General features: G+C 39.8%; 1 protein-coding gene across 1 annotated transcript in view; it reads right to left on the bottom strand.

Moving 5' to 3' along the window:
* TANC2 (tetratricopeptide repeat, ankyrin repeat and coiled-coil containing 2) overlaps positions 1-15421 on the bottom strand; it is a 210897-nt gene that overhangs the window by 10435 nt on the left and 185041 nt on the right. Inside the window, exons 14-19 of the mRNA XM_008571133.1 lie at positions 13261-13354; positions 7075-7208; positions 6015-6138; positions 1147-1322; positions 715-847; positions 133-162 (exon numbers count right to left, since the gene is read on the bottom strand). Coding sequence (XP_008569355.1) covers positions 133-162; positions 715-847; positions 1147-1322; positions 6015-6138; positions 7075-7208; positions 13261-13354 — 691 coding nt within the window. The remainder of the gene's footprint in view (positions 1-132; positions 163-714; positions 848-1146; positions 1323-6014; positions 6139-7074; positions 7209-13260; positions 13355-15421) is intronic.

Below are 15421 nucleotides of genomic sequence, written 5' to 3'. Positions count from 1 at the left end.
AAAAATCTTCTTTTAAGGTGAAGTAAATTAAAAGATTAGAGGTGTAGGGAACTCATGCAGGCTAAATCAAAGAGAAGGCAAAGCTGACCAAGCCATCAGACCACGCCTGATGCTGACAGCGGTGAAATATACCTCGTGGGCGACTCGGTAACGTCTGACAACCTTCAAAGAAAGGAGAAAACAAAAAGTTGTAGGAGAGGAAAAAAAAATGGATGAAGGTGAAAAAACAAAAAAAGAAGGAAAAGCAGCAGTGAGAGGCAGGCAGCAAAAAAGCCAGCATATCAGCCAACCCTTGTCTACAGATCTGTGGGATGGGGGAGCAGCCAGGACGGCGGAAGCAGGGCCTTGAGAATCGGAAGCACATACAGAGCAAGGGAAAGCAAAGGCTCACGGCCGTGCAGGGATCCAGGATGCTTACAGGGTGGGGCTGGTACAGAGGGGGCACTGAGATGTGCTTAAGGTCAGGGCAGCCTCCTGGCTAAGGCTAGGAGGGGCAGGGCAGAGAACCATGTGATTCTGGACACAGGGCACTGCAGACCATGGCTCAGATGGTGCGTTCTCTGGGTCAGGAGCCTCTCTGTTCACTTGGACAATAACTGGGCCAGGGCAGATGGGCAACTATATACACTCACACCAAACACCTGGGGCAGCCAGACCACTGGACCAGTCTGGCCCCTGGGCACAGATGGCCAACACCTCCTTCCTTTCTCCTACCTATCTTGGCTCCTTTCTTCAGAAGAGTGACAACAACAGAAGTGTTCCGACACCCCACCGCCCTATCCAAAGGGCGCATTCCGCTGTAGTCAACGTGCTCAATCATGGCCCCATGATCCACCAGGAACTGGACCTAGGATACGGACCAAGCAGAGTAGTTAACACCGGTGCGATGGCTCTGCTCCGCTCCACCGAGAGGTCTGGCTGCTCCCGCCCTTTATTCCACTGCTGGTGTGAACCAGGCTGTGCAGCCATGGTGTTTTAGGCCTTAGCCATGTTCTTGGTCTCTGATAGTGTTTTGAATATTTCTACCCTCTGGTAAGTGGAGATCTGACAACTCCGTATCAGGAATCATCCAAACATTACTAAATTATTGTGGATGGAGAACATTCCCTATCCCTTTTCTCCTGGGGCTTGTTTAAAGGCACTCACCACCTCAGCATCGCCATAAAAAGCTGCCAGATCCAGTGGGGTACGGCCATTCTTGTCAGCATGGTCTGTGGCAGCCCCATTATCCACCAGCGAACGTACTACTGGGAGATGGCCCTTCAAACAAGCCCAGCTGAGGGCTGTCAATCCTTCTTTGTCCATTAGAGCAATGGAGGCACCTGCAAGAGCAAGTGATAATACAGGACTGAGGAAACATGAAAATTCACAGCAGGAGGGAAGCTAGGACTTAAGGCACATACTCTGCAGAATACCTTTTGTTCCTGGACTATTTCCATTTTAAGGCTGTTCCTGGTATGTCAGTTATATCTCAATAAAACTGTTAAAACACTGATCCTACAAGCTGCCAATAAAATAGGCCCAGTTGTTTAACTGGGTATTCAAGGTCTTCCACAATCTATCCCCAAGCTTACTCTTTTACCCTTAAGTTTCATTATTCCCCTGTGCAAATCCTCTCCTTTGGCCAGGTGGACATGCTCCCTGCCTCTAAGGTCTCCCATAAACATTGCCACATCCTCTCTTTCGGTTATGTTGCTGTCATGTGTGGAGGACTCTTTCTTTCCCTGTGTCTTGTCTCGCTTCTACCCATTTTCTAGGAACTATCTCAAATATTCCTTTCTCCAAGAAGCTTCTCCCAGTTCACTATTACCTCATCTTGAATTCATTTATTCTGTTACTTATCTACTTTCATGAATCCCACTTGCATGTAATGCATTCTTAATGTTTTCTTTCTTTTTTTTTTTTTTTTTCCGTGTCTGGCAACGGATCGCAACCCTCAGTGTCGCGCCCGCACCGGACCGGGACCGGCCACGGGATCGCAACCCTCGGCGTTGCTCCCGCCCCTCGCTCAGCCAGTGAGCGGCTGGTCTGCATGTGGGATCCAAACCCTCGGCGGGAGCGCCACCGCGCTTCCCAAGCGGCGCACTATAGCAGTGCGCCACCGGGCCGGCCCTTTTCTTAATGTTTTCTGAACTGAGTGGACATCTTCCATTTTAAAAAAAAATTATTTATTTATTTATTTATTTTGTCCTTTTTGTGACCGGCTGCACCGCGCTCAGCCAGTGAGCGCACCGGCCATCCCTATATAGGATCCGAACCCGAGGCAGGAGCGCCGCTGCGCTCCCGAGTGCGCCATGGGTTTGGCCCGACATCTTCCATTTATAATGGTGTAAACTCCTTGAGAGAATTTCATAAAATAGGAGTCCAGGACACGTTTATCATTGATGACAGTACCAGGCCACTTTCTTCCTCCCTAGAAAGGGTGGGAGTGGACTCATGAGAGGACACTGAGCCCAGGCCATGAAAGAAATTCAGAGTTTAATTTTAAAAAGTTGAACTCTTAGAAACAGAGTAAAATGGCAGCACTGGAGGCTCGGGGAGAGGAGGATCAGGGAGATGTTGGTCAAAGACACAAAACTTCAATTAGGAGGAGTAAGTTCAGAGATCTGTTTACATCAAGGTGACTCTAGTTAATAACAACATATTGTATACTCGAAAATTGCTAAATGAGTAGATTTTAAGTGATCTCGCTACAAAAAAGTGATAAGTAGGTGAGGTAAGGCATATGTTAAATGGCTCGAGTGAGCAATTCCACAATGTATACATAGATCAAAACACATCATATTGTATGCCACAAATACACGAGGGGTCTTCAAAAAATTCATGGAAGGATTTGTACCGTCTTTTAACTCAATTTTTCCACAAACATTTTGAAGTACCCTCGTATATAATTTTTACATGTCCATTAAAAAAAAAAATTAAAAAATAGAGAAATACGGAGTTTCAACTAGTCAGCCTTCTTCAATAAGCCCATCCTCACCCTTTTGTCACCTTTTATATTCTTCATCTGCTTCCCTTCAACATTTCTGTTTCCATCTGTAAGGATCAAGTACACTTGACTATTTTGAAATCAATCTAAAATTCAATATGCATTTGGTTCTTAGGTCTAGACTCTAAGCTCTTCGATGGCAAGGAGCCTATCATTTCCTCCTAAGTTTTGAAGAGTACCTAAGACAATTCTTTTCACATAGTACGCATGTCATACTTACTAAATTAGAGATCAACTTACTACACATGGGACACTTCCCAGGCTGCCTTGTTAGCAGGACAGGATTCAGATGTCAGCTCAAGTTTAGGACCTGCCACAGCCAGACTCAGGGTCTATGCAGTAGTTCTCTAGCCTATCACCTTTGTGTCCTTAGAGGTAAGCAGACTTGTGCCTGCCCACAGCAGGATGAAAGGCTGGATGGTGCCGTACCACTAACCCTGATGAGAGCCGTTTATATACTGGGTGATCTTTTCATAATGATGTAGTTTTCAATTAAAATATCAGCTCTAACACACAATGAATTTGAATATGAGAGAGAATCCAAGAATGCAAGGAGTTTTCTCAGATGCAACATCTATAAATTCTCTGGACAGAGTCTCCAGTGGTGGAAAAATCAGAAGAATAAGACGGTTTATTTATTTTTTAAATTTTTTATTGAACAGTTTTATTCTGTTTTAGGATAAAAACCTTGTTTAATATTGTAAGGTGCACTGCAGGCACACCATGCTGCCAGTTATTACTGGGGCATCTAATGCCCCAGTCAGTGACCTAGAGGGGTGGGAAAACGTGAACTCACAGAAGATATGAAGGTTCTGGATGTATGTTACAGATAAACTGATTTCCAAATATAAGGAAAGCTGGAGTTTAAGAAATTAAAAGGAGATACATATGAAGCAGATCCACAATATGTTCAATACTTCCAAAATTCAATTTGAAATCTTTATCTTCTCTCTTTTCTTTCCCGTGCAGTTAATGAAATCACAGTTTTCCCAAACATCCACCTTACAACTTTGGAGTTATCTTCAACTCTTCTATTCTTCATATTTCCCACATCTAATCATTCTTTATATCCAAAATATTTCTTGCATTTGGCCCTTCTGTTCTGTTTTGAGAACTACCGACCCTGGATTAGGACCTTATTGCGTCTCATCTGTTCTATTACAATGGCTTCGTAACTAATCTCCTGGCACACTATAATTCCTTCATCAAATCTACTGATTACACTACTGCCAGAGTGACTTTCTTTTCTTAAAAGCACAACTCATGCATCAATTCCATTTTCAAAAATCTTTAAAGGCTTCCCACTAACTTCAGAATTGAGTCCAAATTCTTTTAACCTGGTCTTTTCCAGTTTCTTTCCTCATGGCTTTCCAGTTTTATTTCCCAACAGTCCTCCTGTATTTCTCCAGACAACTTGCATATTTCCCCAAACCTGTTCTGTACTATTACTCCTCCTTGACCTTTCATCTATATTGCTTCCCCTCCTTAAATATAGATCATTTTTCCTATTCAAATTTCAAAGTCTGTCCTATTCTAACTCAAAGGACACTTTTATCAGAGCACTAAGGATTCTCTGCTTTTTAAGGTATTTATCTTTGTTTCATATTTTCCTTGCCAGAAAATACAAAACATTTTGAGGGCACACATTGTAGTTTATTAATTTAAAAAAATCAGCATCACTCATAGTTCCTAGTATTGTGTTATGCAAATAATGTGGGCTAAATGAATGTTTGCAGAATTTGTTGGTGTAGTGAAAGCTTCTCACTAAAGAGTGAAAAAGATGAAACAGTCCAAAGACCAGAATGTCTTCAGTGGTAAGGGAGAACAAATATCTGGAATCTGTGCTTAATGAGCTTCTATAGGTGTGTGGCAGACACTGTGCAGCTATCAGTGGCTGAAGAGGTCCTGCCTTTTCCAGTGGACTTGGTTTGCTCTGGAACATTTATCCTGCCACATCTTATATTGGGAATGTAGGCACATCCGTCCCTCTGCCCCAATCAGACTTTTTTGGTAGCTTGTCCTGGGGGATGCAAGTGCCACCTTGCCCACTGGAAGAGCAACTCTGATTCTGATCCAGCCTTGGGTTTGAGGTTGTGGAAACAAATCTTATTTGAAGGATACAGCTAAAGATCCAATAAGTCTATGAGCTGTAGTTTAAAATCTCAGAAGAAACCTAATCTTCTTCCAAATTCAACTACCCTACCCTCAGCTGCTCACGCCTGCGCATAATACTTCAGGAGGCTGGTTTCCTTGAAGGAAAGTGCATGTGCTTGTGGACATAATTATAGATGTATAGGTCCAGTTTACTAATAATGGAGTCTAACTGGAACGGAGTCATTATAGCTTTAGCTGCAACCCCACTACCTCCTGCTCCATGCAAATGCTCAAGCTCCACTAGATGGCAGTGCGGAGTCACCGGTGACGAGCTTTTTCTACTATAGAGGACCACCCTCACCAATCTTTGTTTTGCACAGGTGACTGACGTCATAGCAATCAACAGTAGTCTGAAGTGCTCTATGTTGGTGGTGTGATCACAAACTCCTTTCACTTATTTCCCATTCACCAGGAATTTGTGGACGTTGATCCTGATTCTCCAAATAGGGACCCCACTGTTAGCAGGTATCTTAACTGCCATTTGCTTCCTTTGGATTCAAGAAAAATATTAGTTGTGCAGGCTTACAAAAGAATTGATAAAATTTAAGTCAAAATACAATCCCTCGAAGATGAACATTTATTGATTATACATTAAAAAATATCAAAGTTTGGAGATTACTGATTTAAATGAAAGAGTTTTGAGTATGCGAATTTGATTAAAATCCCGCAAGCCATAGGAAAATAGAGAACTTCAGAGTTAGAAGACTTCCACTGTATATAAGAGGAGAGGAGATGGCCTTTCATTTTCTAACTCACTGGATTAATAATATGTTTTTAACATCTCCTAGAATCCATCACTAGAAATTCAAATCATGAGTTCACTGGCTTATTATGGGCACTGACCACCCAGCTCTGGCCGCCCAGGACTGACCTTGTGCAAGCAGAAAGTCCACAGTTCCTAGATGGCCTTCAGAGGCAGCCATCATCAGGGGAGTACGGCCCTGCTTGTCTGCCATGTTGACATCAGCTCCATGGGTGAGTAAAAGATCAACGATCTGCAAGTGCAGAGAAATAGGGACCAATTAACCCAAGAAGATCTGCTCAGAAGACACATGTATACTATCCCCTAAACTGTATGAACTCCTACTGCTGGACATGTGAATCACTTCTCTATATAGTTTTCCATCCCAAGAACCTCTGTTAAGTACCTGAACAGTTAGTTCTAGTACCATGTGATTTAATCTCTAATTCTCTTAGGGACAGCCGAATGAGAACGATTCAACTCTGCATGTCTGACTCAGCCACTAAGCAAAAAAAATTTAAGATAACAAAGGTCAAGATGTAGACTAAACAGCCCCATAATGGAAGCTCCAATGTACGTCGCTACCTATGTCAGTGCCCTTTTATTGCTCTCTAGGGGTTGCAAACCTGCCTGCGGTAAATATTTACAACTGAACTGAATATAATAAAGTGCCTCTGATAACTCTTTAGCACTGTTTGGCTTCTAGAGGCTTTTTCTACTCAAACACTTCCAAAGACTACTATCAGTATGCTTTCTTTTCCATCCTAAGTGTGTAAATTTTATCTAGAATCCAAACACCTGGAAAGATTGTATACCTGGAATTTGTATACACTGCATTTTCTTTTAGCAAGTCTGAGGCAGCTCCAAGTTAAGTGGTTAGCAGTGATCTGTTCAGACATGAACCTTCCAAGGAACCTTTGGATACTGTGACATGTGAGATGGGGATCACTTCACGACCAGGACAAAAGTAGTTAGTCCCCCTACACAATCTAGATCACAATGATGGTTTTGAATGTTAACTTTCTGCCACACTCTCAGTTAACCAGAATACTAATAACAAAGGCCCAAGTCCTCAAACTGGATCCCTGCTAGGTAACCCAAACTTTGTGGTCTTTTTGTTCTCTGCATCAGAAGTTCCCACCGAGAACGCACTCCTGCCTGAGGGATTGGAAGTAGCTACCCTGCTTACCTGCCAGTGGCCCTGGCGAACAGTGCTGAACAGAGGCACTGCTCCTCGGCGATTTGGCTGGGCTACTGCTGCCCCCTGTTCCAACAGCAGACGGCACACTTCCAGTTTGCCCCTTCCGGCTGCAGCTGTCAGGGCTAAGGGCAGAGAACAAAGACTGAGGATAGGTGGCTGTTTGTTTGTTTGTTTTTTTAGTTATTTTCTGGGATAGGTGGTTCTTGACCTCTCCAGTCCTCAGTGTTAAGCATGGAAGTATATCTTTGTCTGATTAATGTAATTTGCTACTTTACTTCCAAGAATAATTATTTTAGCAGCCTTATCCATCAAGGAAAGTTCTAAAGAAAATAATGAATAAAAACACATTCAAGTGGGCTCACAATATATGAGGACAATTATAATAATAAATCTATTAAAAATTACCTTTGATCAAACTCACTTGGTTTCATTTTTCCTACCCAGACTATCTTCTCTGCTTTATTCCACATCTTTTTTGGGACCTCATCCTAGCTACAAACCTTCTGCTAGTCTATGCATGGGTAGACTCTAGAGAGAAGCACCTTTGCAGAGATAAGGTCTTTTTTAGGATTAGCTGGGAACCATGTCTGGCCAACTTCTACTCCTGGGCTCTCACACCTAGAGAACCAAACTTAAGAATTGCAGTCTAGGGGCCTTGGACCAGTTTTCACTATTTTTCTTCATCAGTTAAGACATAAGTTTCTTGTACATTTGCAACCATTTTTATATGAGGATCAGAACATTTAAGGTAATAGTCTTAAAGATGAGAGAAGACATGTGACAAAGCCTGTTTTCTTCTGAATATAAAATAATGAAGTCACAGATAAAAAGTAGCTATAGTGACTATAAGGGACACAGCAGGAAGAAACTTAAATATTCTTTTTGTGCTGTTGTCCATTTTTTATGATCTTTGATGTAGTAGAGAGTGTATGAGTCCCTATTTCATCCTCAGAGCACCATTTCAATAGTAGAAAGAGGAATTTGGAGATACAAAGTCCATCTTTTAACAAATATATATTTGTTTCATTTTAACAGGGGATCTCAAGTGCATGACTTTATTGTTTTAAAGAACGGATAAGGGGCAGGGAGGATGGAAAATACTGTTAGAAGATGGTGGGAGTTATGCTTCATTTTAAAGAAAGATTAGAATATTTTTTTTCCGAAATTGACTTGGAAAATTGACATGGCAGTCAGCAAGTCCTTCCTTTATTATGGCCACCTACTCCAATGACAAATCAGAAAATGATAATATTTGGCAGGTGTAGCTATTTCAGTTTGCAAATGAAGTAACTGAAATTCAAATCAAATGGTCAGTTTTTTTTTTTTTATTTAGAGAATACTTTGTTAGTTTCTGTAATCAAACCCATGTAGATAAGACCTTACATAAAATTATTGCATTTTGTCTTCGGGAATGGCCAAATTTATCCACAACAGTCATATGCAAAATCCAACTACCTGTGATTTCCACAAATACAAACCTTCAAGTTATCTTTTCCTTCCCCAAGGATAAGAAGGGCTTATGAAGGAAAATGTGACAATTTTAGAAGACATATGCATTCTTAAACCAGATCTATCTATGACTTGTCTAATGTGTATTTTTAGTTTTATTTTGGAACTCTTGACAATGACATTTCTGTTCAGTTTCTTGCAGGAGGGCAGAGTCTTGGTGAGGGTCATTTCCAAGCCCTGAATGGATGAGCACAGATGTTAATGGCTATAATTATTTACTTGACAGCAAAATTTTGTCTTGTTCTTTAAATCCATATGATTTTCCCTCTTTCCCAAGTTTATATTTCTAACAGTTCAGAGAACAAAAATGATGAGTTCTGTATATGGGTCAGAACACAGGAGTAGTTTAAAAATTGGGATAGACATTCATTAGCAACCATAAGAATCATCTTGTTGGTGCGTAAAACAAACCACCTGAAAAATTTCTAACTCCCATGTTCTGATTCCACTTAAAGTAGCTACTTGGTGACAGGGTTGCAGTAAACTTCCCTATGTATGGGAGCCAAATACATTCTTTTTCACAAAAGAATTTATAGCACCTTCTAACTCCCATGTTCTGATTCCACTTAAAGTAGCTACTTGGTGACAGGGTTGCAGTAAACCTCCCTATGTATGGGAGCCAAATACATTCTTTTTCACAAAAGAATTTATAGCACTCTGGAGAAAATATGGACAGTATTTCAGAATCAAGCCTCTCACTAATGATGCCAGTTTACAGAACACATTTGACTATTCACAACCTCTGCCCATCTGGAAAGCTACAATGTCCACTCTAACAATTATATTGCTCTAGGTGGCCCACTTCTCCCCACTGGATAACACATTTATAGGAGAGAGAAGGTTTCATTTGGCCTTTTTGTTTGTTATATCATCTCTGTTGCTTAGGTTATGATGTCATTTGGCAGCAACCTTCAGCTGATAGCTGGACAAGGTCATTAACTCAGCTGGCCAATTTCATCTTGGAAAAACACAACTATGTAAAATGGAATCAGGACTTTTCAAAATTCAAGAGCAAATAGTTTCTGTGGCTGGATTTTGAGTCTTATCAAAAACTCTTAGAACTTTTTGAAAGGAAGGAGATTAAGGTGAAGCCAGCTCTGTAAAATACCAGACTGATTCTTACAGCAGTTAGGAGACAAATCTCTTCCTGAGAGACCAGTAACAGAATTTGTTCCCTACCTTGTCAGCATCTGATGAAGTTATCTGACATAAATAGTCTTTTTTTCAAAGGGAAACATCTAAGGAGTTTGAAGAGGCAGACAGGATGCAATTCTGAGTTGGGGAAATAGCCAAAGTCTGCTTGGATGGGATGCTGACACTAAATAGAATGCTGAGAAGCTAGTGACTCTTTCATCTATTTTCAACCTTGAAAGAGTACAGCACAGACAGGTCACATAAGATCAATGGGGGTGTGGTGGTTGGGGAGACATAAACCGATCACTTCTATCCATGACAACATAAATTAAGCACTACTGAGCTATTTGTCAGATACTATCTCTGCTCTCAAGAACTGATGGTTGAGTAAGGAAAACAGACAAATAAATACATTACTATACAGTGTGATAAGCACAACAGAGATATGTCCATGGTACAGAGGGCGCACAGAGGAAGAAGTGTCTGATAAGGCCTCCAGGAAGAGATGACGATCTGACCTAGATGTTGAAAGATAAATAGGAGACTTATAGACATACAAGGACAAAGCGGGCTGGGGGGGGCGGGCATGCTAGGAAAGGGGAGAGCATATATAAAGGCACTGAGGTGGGAAACATGTCTATTGTTATTGGAATTATTGGAGAAGACAGGGAACAGATGAGGCTGGAGATCACAACTGGTCTTTTTAATGCTACATTGAAGAACTTAATGAAAGTGACACGGACAGACTATGGCTTAAAAAGATCACTTTGGCCGAAGGCTGGGAGATGAATCACAAAAGGGTGAGGCTACAGGCAGGAAGATCAGTTAGAAGTAGCTGCAATAATCTAGGCAAAAGATGATGAGGGCAAAAATTAAGGGAATCTGGCTTATTTTGTGAACTCTGGCTTCTTTTGGGCCATGTATTTCCAGGGCTGGCCTCCAAAGTTGCTGAGCTCTAAATGCTGATCCTGGTCTGTGCCCACAGCACAAGGGAGAGGAGCGAGTGGTGAATAATCTTGTCACCTTATTTGCTTTTTTTTTCCGTGTTCCCTAAGAAGTCTGTGAAAACCCTGTGGGATGGGGTGGGGGTCAGCCAGATGACGAAAGCTGAATGCATCATCTGGAAGGATAAAGAGGCTGCAAAAGGAGGACAAAAGCATACAGGATATTCTAGAGATCTGCTTTTAGAAAATCAGACATGTAAAGATTATATCTCAATAAATACTTAATTATGTGCTGAAATGTATTTCATTGATTCTAAGGTTCACTCCCTCACATTTTAACATCTGAAATCATGATGCATCTTACAATTGATGTGATAATAAAAACTTGTGTCATTTTAGCTGGTGGAAGTTTTTTATCTTTTTTTGTAGTGGCACATCAAATAATGGTTATATAGTTTTTTTAATGTTAATGGTGTCTTAGATTTGACACAGTAAGTGATATTGTGGAACCATCATGACCACTGTATTTTCCTTAGGTAAAAATTGTGTCACTTAGGTCAGGGTTGCAGATATGAGACCCCTACCAGCAGGTCACAGATTAGTTCTATATGCAAAACCATATATAAGATTTTGAAACAGGAGGAAACATCACAATGCAATGGGTCATTATAAATTTTAAATGATTATGTGCTGTAAGTTAGAAAGGAAATTGTATACTTAGTAAATATCACTATAGACAAAAAAAAAAAAAGCAACTCAAAGTCCATTTTATACTAGTGGTAAGTTGTATGGTCATTTTCACATAGTAGAGACAACATTATTTTCCAGAAATTTTTCTGAAGTTAAATAATTTTTCATAGACCTACACATTGTATTTCACCCTAACTCATATTTAAATAGCATTTTACGTTTACAATATTAAGATTATTGCATATAAATATCAAATTAAATAGAACACAATTCTGATTACGAGCAAATTGATGAAGTTTTGATTTTTAAAATCTTGAGATACAGCACTTTGAAAATTAATATAAAATTTATTGTATACTTTAAAGCATGAAATATGTTTAAAATCCTGAGGCCATAAAGTTTTATTCTAATAAGAAGTTCATATCAATAAAAATAAGTCCTCCATTTAGTTCACACCCTTCTTGAACATTTTTAAGGATTTCTTTTTGGTACAGCACTAGAATATGTTTGATATTCACGACTATGACTATTAGTCTTGTAATTTCTATCCATTATCACCACTGGGCCACAACTTCTTTTGCCGCCTTCAGTGGTTACATGCCCATTCCCCTGGCAACAAGGGGTCTGTTGGGAGGTACAGCAACACTGTGCTGGGGAAGGTTGTGCTGATAGAAGTAAAACAATATGTCCCTTCTGCAGCTCTAGGTCACATATGCATATTCCAGCATTGCTGATGTCCTGGCCAGTCCCTTCCCCTCAGCCTGTACTCTGGCTTCCCTCAGTGTGGGGCTCCAGAGACAGCAGCTGTTTCCAGCTGCACATTTTCCTTTAATCTGTCATGGGCTCTTAAATTGCAGCTGCCTGGCATCTGTTCCCTGTGGCTCTTACACAGGGAGGGATTGTTTGAGAAGCAAATTCCTGAGCTTTGGACCATTCCATGTGATGCTCAGGAAGTCATGAAACCTATATAAGATTTTGTCATGGGAAGAAACATCACAATCCAATAGGTCGTTATAAATATTAAAGGGCTTCAAGAATCTTTTCTTACTTTGAATAACACTCTTACCCTAACCAAAACACATACCCTTATTATTTAGTAAAATATTCTTCCTAAATTGGCCATCTCAATATTGGTCTACTTCTCCTGGAAAATATGACACATATCTGTGGTTACTCTACAGTTTTCATCACCCTGGTTTCATAAAAACACATCAAAGGTTACTAATGTTCCTCCAGATGCTCCAGTTTAGACTTGGAGGAAAGACAACGATCATTTCCTGCAAAGGCCACAAGGAAGAGGCTTCTGTTTGTGTAGTAAGTACCAAACGATACAGAAATTGCTTTGCTACAGACCAAGAGGAATTGCACGGGGTTGGGCCATACAGGGTGGTACCTTCGTTGTGCATCTAGATCAGCTTAATTGTGTTAGATACCACTCTACCATGAAGACATGTGGTTAGGCCAGAGGTGTGAATAAAAATTTAACCTTCTGGTTACAACTACAGCTGGAAAGAGTTATTTTGATGGGAGAAATATTTATTCCTAACTACTTCAAGGATCACATAAAAAAAGAGAAAGGCCACAATTATTTTCTGCTCTGGTTTGGCACATTGTAAGGAAATTTTCAGTCTTTTAAAAATATTTGGAAACAAAAGGGGGAAAAATTTTCTTTGAAAGAAGACTGTGGTGCTAATCGCATGAAGAATCTGAAAGGAAAAAGGATTGAAAGAGGGAAATTGCTTGACTTTTCACTCTGGTTGAATCAGTCTCCAAAACAAAAGTCATAAGATTAAGATTGCCAAAGGTATGCCAGAGAAAAAATAAGGATATGAGATGCAGACAGCCCACAAACACCACACGTTCATGAGTGAGGACTGAGGACAGCAATGTCCTGTACCTGTTTCTCCCCAGAGACTGTCGAAACTATTGATCTGTGCTCGCTCCACCTCCTCTTCATCTTTTTCTGGAAGATCAAGTAGGTAGGAGACAATCTGAAACAAGAAGTTGTGTCAGCTCAAACTTTAGCTGGGAAAGTATGCTACTGACACTAGCCTGTGAGGTTTGAAAGATACCTGGATGATCCAAGTATCACTAAATCTCTTGCACACAAAAGGAATCAGAACTGACTGTCACAGTAAAGAAACCCAAAGCTGCCACGATCAGCATTTGTCCTATCAGGTATAGCTAACACGTTTCTCTTGAACACAATTCATTTATATAGCACGTACTTTAAAAAAATTACATATTCCTCATATTTAAGTTAAAGAAGCAATCCCTCATCCTCTCTATAAAAAGACCACAAAAAAATAAACATGGAGAAAATTGAGGGCCTGTATTTCTTCAGAGTAGAGCAATTATCTTCCTTTTTCCTCTCAGATGTACAAGGACTGTTCTGGACTAGTAAAGGGAGAATGGCTGCTAACAACAAAGAAAAGTGACAGTTTCCAGGAATCTGGCTATGAGGAGATTTTAAAAACCTCCCATAGATAATAAAAATTTTGGCTTTACTAATATCCCATGGTGACGTATTAAGTCAGTTGATGTGGCAGCTGTCTCGCTGGAGCATCCCATGAGGTGGTGTGAAGCTGGCTTGTATAGGTCCATGAAAGCTGATTGCTAAATTTTCAGAAAATTTGCAAGTTGGTTGTTAAACAAAGCCAGTTGTTTATTAAAAATTAAATATCAATTAAATAAATTATATTAAAAGCGAAGGTTAAAGAATACTTAAATCTCCTAATTACTTAACTACATCTTGCTATTATCTGTGCTGTTGAGGTTATTTATATTTATTGTGTCTGTGTAGTAGAAATATTAAAATAATGGTGTGCTGCTGTGTATCTCTTGCCACCTCTCTATTCAGTGATGTCACATATGTAGCTTTAAATTGGCCATGGTGGGATATTTACACCCTGGAAACTGTCAAACATTATAAATTTGGGTTTGATGTAGTACTAAAGCTGAAGGAAGTTTAAGTTTAACAAATATAATCTGTATGAGGATGAGAAGTAGCTTACCAGTAGTTCACACATCAGATTTAATGGCCATAAAATTACTGGGAAAAAGAATTAGCAAACTGGCATGCAACTCCATTTGTCAAATCATGATTAAGTTGCAACCACAGGTTAGCTATAGATACAAATTAGGCAAAAATCAATGAAAGCATTAAAGTAAGAGTATTGTGTATTTCACTATTATTTTAAACTGTGTGCAACACATTCTTTATATCAGTACAATTTATAATAAACTTAAATATGTATGTACACACATGTACAAATACACACATACACACATACACTGCTGCTCCACCTCCTCAGGGTTGGTTGTTAAATATTTCCTAGCACATTACCAATTCCATATGTTTGCCACTATTATTATTACTTTCATTAAAAAATAAATTAGCAAAAATACCATTTGCACAGTGTTTAAATTTACAGAACACCCTTCATAATAGTCCTATAAAAACTAATTTATTAGCTTTACTTTATTGATGAGAAAACTAAGGTTCTAAGAGTTGACCTCATTAAAAAATAAATTAGCAAAAATACCATTTGCACAGTGTTTAAATTTACAGAACACCCTTCATAATAGTCCCATAAAAACTAATTTATTAGCTTTACTTTATTGATGAGAAAACTAAGGTTCTAAGAGTTGACCCTTGCCATGGTGTGAATTGTTTGTTCCCTCCAAAGCTCATGTGGAAGCTTTTTCTAATGTGGCAGTGTTGAGAGGTGGGGCTTTTGGGAGGTGATTAAATCATGAGGACTATTCCCTTATGAATAGATTAATCCAGTAATGGGTTAATGAATGAGGGGATTATCACAGGAAGGGTATTGGGGGTTTTATAAAGAGAGCAGGTGAACATGTTAACATGAGCCCTTTCCCCTGCCATGTGATACCCTGCATCACCCCAGAAAGTTCCCATCAAAAAGGCCCTCACCAGACACATTGCCTGGACCTCGGACTTCTCAGCCTCCAAAACTGTAAGAAATAAATTTCATTTTCTTATAAATTAACCAGTTTTAGGTATTCTAAGCCACAGAAAGATTGATAGAACCCTT

This window comes from Galeopterus variegatus, unplaced genomic scaffold (assembly GCF_000696425.1).
Source record: "Galeopterus variegatus unplaced genomic scaffold, G_variegatus-3.0.2 Scaffold663, whole genome shotgun sequence".
NCBI lineage: Eukaryota > Metazoa > Chordata > Mammalia > Dermoptera > Cynocephalidae > Galeopterus > Galeopterus variegatus.
The sequence above is the reverse complement of the archived record's forward strand: the minus strand, read 5'-3'. Positions and strand labels throughout refer to the sequence as shown.